Source organism: Petromyzon marinus, chromosome 8 (assembly GCF_048934315.1).
Source record: "Petromyzon marinus isolate PM22_M1 ecotype Great Lakes invasive population chromosome 8, UKy_Petmar_22M1.pri1.0, whole genome shotgun sequence".
Classification (NCBI taxonomy): Eukaryota; Metazoa; Chordata; class Hyperoartia; order Petromyzontiformes; family Petromyzontidae; genus Petromyzon; species Petromyzon marinus.
In genome coordinates, this window is record NC_133674.1 from 4,609,944 (window position 1) to 4,617,888 (window position 7,945).

The window sequence follows — 7,945 nt, forward strand, 5'->3', positions numbered from 1 at the left end:
AGGGCGCAAGAACAAACGTTCCAAACGCACAGCACACTGGTGCTTTTCTAATTCTTTGCAGATTTAACTTGGTGGGTACCCTCCATAAGCTGTAGAATACGAACTGACTTGGTGGTATCCGTGAATCTTTTCAATATCCACTACAATCAATATAACGTCCACTAAATGCAGCCACTTTCACGAAGTGCATTGTTTCTGCACTCGGCTAATATCAGAATATTTACTTATATTGGAGGATCTGATGAGCTATAAAGCACTTTTTCACATATGTCAAGTAGTGGTGGGTAGTTTCAAGTTTTATTCATTAGGTATAGCCCTGTGAGCCATGCGGCTCAAGTCGGGTGCAACCGCAACAAACAAAATTTGAACACAGAACATCTTAAAGCGACAACGCGTAACAGAAACATCCTGGAATAAACCAGCAAATATTCCACACACAAAAAAACGTTACCACAACAAACAGTACAAAAACATGATTCTTGAAGCATACACATGGTTATTTGCAGGTCACTTGACCGATATTTGCGTCCTCCCTCTGCCCTCTGGCCCCGTGTGCCCACAGGGTCGAGAGAAGTCGCCCAAGGGAATCCTGCGCCCGATCCCGTACACGAACGAGGCTTTTGAAGGCGGAGAGGGGGAAGACGGGGCCAACCTTGTGTCCGGCAGGACAGGCAACAGCAGTGGTGATGAACGTATTCAGATGAACGATCTGACACTCAGTCAGGGGCACAGGGTGGTGGTACCCAGTATCTCCGTGATGTGTGAGAACACCAGCAGAAACTGAGATGCGATTGTAATCATTTTCTCGCATTTTGGTGTCGCCATCGCATGAATGCAAACCTTCTAATACCCACCGTGAACACACCGAAGGGATTGAAGTGATCACAAAGGGCCAAATTCACATATTTGATTAAATAGTCCAAACACATCACATTGCAAGGGTAATTTGTCCCTTTTCCATGATGGATACCTTGCCAAGTTTTCACCAAATATCGGCTGAAAATGGACAGCCACTCCATGAATCAGGCCCAACGTAGATAACATGCCACATGGCCATGTGGACGGGGCAAGTCACATGCTGTGCCACCTCAGTAGCCCGTATGGGACTGTTGATTACATGACCATTGGGCCGTACGACTACAGTAAACCCTCTCTATCCGTGAGGGTTACATTCTTGAAAACGCTCCTGAATGCAGAATTTGCGAATGCAGAAACTCCTCAGGAGATGCAGGCATTTGATAACGACGCACAGTTATAATTTTTCACACTATGGAGAGCGTTAGCCTGCAACACTTTCCCTGATTTCGTTCACTTTCTTTTTAATAATGGACCTCACGGTCGACTCATTTATACCAAAACGTTAGCCTGCCGCGGATGCACTCTCATTGGCATCAAGCCTCACACTCTTACCTTTTCACTCAAACTCATCCCTTTCATCTGCCTTTTTTCAGCAGACACATTCTTTCATTGGACGCTTGAGAACCATGATTAATGGTAATTAACAAGCGAATACATACTGTATAAAGTAAAAATGGACAATAGCGAGTTCAGAGTGGGATTACTGCAAGACTTAAGGACAAAGCGGGGCAACCGAGGGGGCGTGCCTAATCTTCGCAGGCAGTTTCAAATGTAACCACATTCCGGTGTCGGTGGTCTGTAGGCACTACGATCACTCGCGAATTCTCGAGTCGGATCACGAATAGGAAATTAATAAACATTTAGTAACTCGCGAATATGCGAAACTCGCGAAACCAAAGCTCATGCATAGCGAGGGTTTACTGTACTTGCTCCCCAACTGCACTGATCTCCCACGTGCCTGACATGGCACCTGCATTCTAAATCTCAATCAGTTTTTTTGGTTTTTTTCAGTTTATTTATTTTGGTATAGCCCTGTGAGCCATTCGGCTCTTGAATCGGGTGCAACCACAACAAACAAAAAAACTAAAAAAACGAACAAGAAAACATCTTAAAGTGACTATGTGACTTGCAAACAGAAAATCCATGAAAAAAAACAGCAAAATATTCCTGAAAAAAGCACCGTACACCAACGCTGTGTGCAAAAAATCCCAGTGGGATGCAAGTCAAACAACAACAACCACAAGAAAACTTAGATTAAGGCCACCAGTCTAACTCCGTACTACAACAAAACAAACATGTCCAAACCAAAAAAACGTTTTTGAAATCACCAAAAAATAAAGCCATAATTGCAACGTAACAGTGATCATAGGGACTGTGACCGAATTTTTACAATAAACTACATAAATAACATGTAACACCAAATCCTAGAGCCATAGCTGGCTGCATGAGTTACTCCACAACAACAGAAGCATCAGTCGGAGTATCAAGTTTTCAATGCACCTTTAAGATCAGCACGCTAAATCAAAATACAGATAATACTTTGCAGCGTCATCCGGAGCGAAACATTTTATTTTATGTGGCAGCTAGGGGTGTACAACTCCTCTAGAGCAGTTTTGAGAGAAGATCTCATTGGTAGCGATTCAAGTTGCAGTTTATTAGCAATATCATTCCAGACCCTGGGGGCATCAATAGCAAAGGCCCTCCCTCCAGTTTTTGTATGGCAATAGGGAATGTGAAGCTGGTAAATGAGCAAAGACCTGAGGTCAAATTTTTTCTTTGAAACAGAGAGGAGATCCAGCAGGTAGTTTGCGGATTTTTCTGTAAGTACATCGTGAATAAATAAGATCTGGTGCACAAGCCGTCGAACATTAATAGATGTTAAGTTTGACCCAATGTAGAGATCACAGTGGTGAGTCCTATATGGGCAGTTCAATGTAAATCTTAAGGCCGAGGGATAGATGGAATCAAGCTTCTTCAGTACAGTACTTGGGGCTAATTTATACACAATGTTAAAGTGGTCAAGTAAAGACAGCATGGTAGCTTTTATCAATTTCCGAGAGAGAAGACAATTTACTGCCTTCAAGAATGCTTCGAATGGGATCATCTTTCAGTTTGTTGTCGATCACCTAGTAATCATTGTCTCCATGAGAATTAACCTCATAGTACAGTGCAACGTACAATTAATTATTGGTGGAGTCCGATGGTGATGGGCCTCCAGAGATGGGGTTATTGAATTGCAGAGATGGAACCAGTTGCCTGCCACCACCTGCAATGCAATGAGATATGCATTGGTTTTCTCCAGCCACTTTAATATTTTTTCTGCTTGCAAAATGTATCAAAGAGGAATTGGCCAAACATCCAAAGCAGGAACCTCCTGAGGAAATCGGTCTGTGCCTTTGTGAGGTTTTCCTGAGTTAAACATAAAAACGAAAGAATGGCATGTCAAACAAAACACAAATCTGTGCATATTCAGTACAACGGAACGCGCCGATGTATGGAAGCATCCATTCGTGGATGAGACAATATATTATTCTACTGAATGTAAGTGCATTGAATCGCGTGCGTTGTAATATACCATTTAAAGTTCATGCAGATTATACAAAAAATTTCAATGCTTACAAATGGAGTGAACCAAATTGTAGGAGGCAAAAAGAGAAGCCAAGAAACAAGTTGATAAAAGGAGAAAATAATGTTAAAGAAAATGACCATAAATCCTGACATTTCATGACATAAACGTGGAGTAGTCAGGGTTTGAATCATGACATACCTATTCATGTCCTAGTTCTCTAAACATTTAGACCACCCTGTGTACGTATGTTGAATTTCTTTTGCACCGGACGTAGTCAACCGTGCTAATCGGAGGAGGAGGGGTGTATACATTACTGAGTGGGCAGCGGTAGCGTAGCGGTTAACGTACTGTGCTATGAACGTGGCGAGCCGAGGGGCAGAACTCCACACAGATAGGCACCCAAGTCAGGGATTGAATCGGGGTTTTTCTTGCTTGAGGCACAAGCGTTTTCCCTGTGCCACCTGCAAATAGAAAACGCGAAGTGGAGCTCACTGTTTCCCTGCCACCATCGCACGTCCCAGATGAATTACGTGCACAACACCATGGCTATTACTAAATACCCCCTTGTGAACGCAAATACAAAAGTATAATACAATGACAGCTTATTTCGTTTATCCTGCAGCATTTTGGTGACCTCGTATGCCAGTGATATGGACTTGTAGAACAACGATTAACAGTGTTGCCGTGCACTATGAAATTATCAAAATGCTGCTCGATTGGGTTTTTTAGAACAAGATAAATCTTTGCATCAGCAAACTTTCCAGGAAGGCATTCAAAAGCCAGTCCACAAGTATGGGAGTCACAGGGAGTAAACTTGTCTTTTAAATAGTTTATATAGTTTCAACTAGCTACATGTTGCTGAAGAGGCTCAACGAAAGCAAAACTTGTCTAAAATGTTACCAATGGTAGAAGCTAATGGTAACCGAATGATTTTTTCAAATGTATTTATCATCATTTATAATATTATCAATCCCTTCTTTCCTACAAGTGTGAGCATTCCCTACGGTCCGTAGGTCAAACTGCCCCACACCGCCGGTGTCACATCTTGAAAGAATTGCGCACGTGTGCAGGCCTTGAGCTTCGTCTGTCAGTGAAGCCACTCCCCCGCTTGCTCTGGACGCTTTTCTGTACGCGCACGGCAGGGTCCCCCCAAAATAGACGCGGGCATGCAGTGGGCCCAGAGTAAGGCCCACGAGCTTGATATACACGGCATTCAATTCTGACAGCCCCCATCATTGTGCGTGCGAATTTTATGAACCATCTTCATTGGAACGGTTGTAGATTGGACACAAAGTAGCTTTTTCTATATGCACACCCACACGCCTGCTTTTTTGTTGTCTCAATGACAACGAACCGTTTAATTTTATATTTCTCGTGTCTATTTTTGTGGAGTGAGATATGAGCCCTGGCAAGTGTCCCAATGCGGCCATGATGTCAAACGGTTGTTGGGTAAATAAGACATCGTGAGATTAACACAGCCTTTTCGAATGAGATTGGAGTCCATTGACGTGATAGGTCTCTCGCAAGGAATACTGGGGATTAAATTACAATGGAACTGCAATGATGCGTAGTTGCAAGTGCTTGTACCTCACGAGATCAGAGCATATTTACTACGGTATCTTAGTAACGTCGATCGAGGGCTGGCACATTCTGTTAAGATGCTCACTCATCCTAGATTATTTCCTGTCAAACATGGATGATAATTGGATTAAAAAAATAATGTGCAATGCGCCCCATTGAGTTCGTTATGCTAATTACATTGAATTAGACATTTTAATTGAATTGGGTAAAAATTCTTCACCCGCCCTCGATAGTTTCCCCTGGGTGCGCATTGCACGTGTGCGTATGCGTGCACGGGTGTGTGTGCGCGCTCGCGCGCATATGGAGCAGATGGTACCCTCGCGTCTTAGCAGCTTATAATGAGGAGGCGGTAAATGAGACGGAAGTGGTGTAGAGTTCTCTGTGCAAAACCTTCCCGCCTGACCGCCTGGGGCAGGTCTTGCGAGGTCAGGTCATGTTCGCAAGCTCCAATTAACGTCCAGCACGGACTGCATCACGAATACAGCCAAGCACACTCGTGTTTATTGATTGAGGGATGTGTATGTGTGTGTGACAGAGAGAGAGTTTTGTTTCCTGGACTACAGGTTGTGTGCACGGTCAAATGAAAGACAATTTGAAGAGACTATTGCACGAATATGTTCACTAAGTTGTGTATGTCTGAGTGCGCGCTAAGTTTTAGAATACGTTAAATACGTATCCAAAAATAAAAGAAAGAACAGCAAGCAAACTAATTAAACAAGATGGCCAGTTCTTTAAGAGTTCCTCTGATGTAATAACAAAAATGGAAATCATAATAATAGGTGGTATACAAAATACCCCCTGGTCATTGCTAAATAAACTGAAATTTTACTTTAATTAAACAAATATAAATAGCTAGTCAGTGATGCATAGTAAAATGACGGGCTGTATATCTGGCCATGCGAAGACTTTTGTGATTGGGCATTTTACACTGTTTTCAAATATTTAAAATAGTTATACAGAGCAGTCATTTAAGATATTTGCACATTAAACTATTTCCACTCTAATACGGAAATGGATACAACATGATTTGAAGTGAATAATGTACTGCGCTTGCAAGCTAACCAAATGGATACGAGACCATTTCTGTAACGCATGTTTGAAGTGTCACTTCTGTAGGGCAATACCGACTACACACCTGATAGAGGTGTAACGATTCGATGAGTTGTAGAATTGGGGGAATGTGTTTCAAGACTATTATTATTTGAACTTTGTCGAGAATGCTGTTGTTACTGATGACTGCAACAGTCATGAGGACCCATTACACAAAATACGTCTGAATCAAGAGCATTGGATCTCACACACACTCCGATGCACATATTGTGTGCTTACTAAATATGAATCAACGGATTCGTGGATCGTTACATCTCTAGTGTGTAATCTACAATGTGTGCGTTCTAATAAATCACGCTGCTTGTGAATCCGATAGGGTGACCTGAAAAGTAACTGTCAGGGATCGCGAACAAAGAGTTTTAATTGTGGATTGTCGATGCTCCGATTTTTAAGTACAATATTTTTCTCCTGTGATAAAAAAACGTAATCTGTATCTGTATATTTAGAATGTATTATACTATGTGTAGCGAACCCTTAGCCAAACACGAGTTACAATGTCCGATTTATTTGTGTACAATGGAACATTCTGCAATTAAAATGTGAATATCGCTGTCATATATTCTTCACTCTGTTAGCTCATTTCGTTGTATGAACAAAACACATGTTAAACTTAAACTGTGGAGTGTGACAGTCAGATAGATTGAATACGATACGACTATACACGGTTGTTTGTTGTGTTGTATAAAAATAAAAGAACTACATTGACACTGTGGACACAGCGTCTACCTTCACACACAAAGCTGCGCGCACGTTGCGGACTGCAGTGCAAAAATGCCTGTAGAGGGCAGTAGGCAAGCGGATTTTTGTATTGACAGAACTTCGCTCCGCTCGGTTGGAGCATTTCACTCCATACTCCAGTGGTGCTCCTGGTTCTCTCCTGTAGGAAGTCAATGGTCTTCAACCCGGTCGCCGATGTAGGCATAACATAAATCATCAAACTCTTTTCTTCTCGCGCTTTATTCAGCATAGTTCAGCTCTGAGGTTCGCGGAGGCAACTTTTAAGGTGATTCTGTGGTGTCATGTTCCGGGGTTTTTGTTGCCTGCCAATGATTGGGACCACTTGCTTGTGTGTGTGGATGTTTTGCAAGAGCATTCCTCTCTCTCTTTCTGCCACGTGCCTCCCCGTCACGTCTGTGATACTGCTGCTGCACTTTCCAAGCAAAGGTTGGCGGTTTGCGTGCACATATGGCATTACAGCAAAGTGGGCTTGTGAACCCGTTCCTGTGAACCCGTTCATGTGAACATTTTTAGTGTTACCCCTTCGTATGTGTGGGTTTTCTCCGTGTTATTCCAGTTCCCGTTTAGCCAGTTGCCTGACTAACTTCCAGGGTAAATCCATGGTGCGTGAGCACAACAATAACCAAACAAAATGCAACAATATACATATTGCAGACAACGGATACAGCAGGCTCCTTATGGACTATTGCACGTCTAACAAACGAGGTATTTATTAGTCATAAACAAAACACACGCAAATATAAAAAAACAGGTCATATATTGTGACCAAGAGGCGCCAGAGTAAGGTGCAAGTAGGCTCTATATTTGAGTCTTAACAGTAAATAGAAAAGAGTACGTATTAAATATAATTGCATGCTTCAAACGAAAGTTGGGCAGTGGAGAGCCATATATAAATATCCTTTGGAACACCATCAGGCTTCCCTCGGGTAACAATCGGTGCATTGCGAGATTAAGGCTTCTTCGGCTCTAATGGTTCAACATAGTATAGGAGTTTGCGGGGTGGTGATCTCAGCACGGTAATGCCAGTGTTCCTGGGTGTCCCCTCTTAAAGAGGAGATGCTCTCAACTGCAAAGGGAGCGGCCCCATGT

The 7,945-nt window shown here is 42.6% G+C and overlaps 1 protein-coding gene across 3 annotated transcripts in view; it reads left to right on the forward strand.

Annotated features, from left to right (window-relative positions):
* LOC116940148 (melanopsin-like) overlaps positions 1-6,825 on the forward strand; it is a 65,162-nt gene extending 58,337 nt beyond the window's left edge. For all 3 annotated transcript variants that reach the window (XM_076065527.1, XM_032949453.2, XM_032949452.2), the window contains one exon: positions 563-6,825. In XM_076065527.1, the coding sequence (XP_075921642.1) occupies positions 563-784 (222 nt within the window). In that variant the 3' untranslated portion in view covers positions 785-6,825. The remainder of the gene's footprint in view (positions 1-562) is intronic.
* The last annotated feature ends 1,120 nt before the right edge of the window (positions 6,826-7,945 follow it).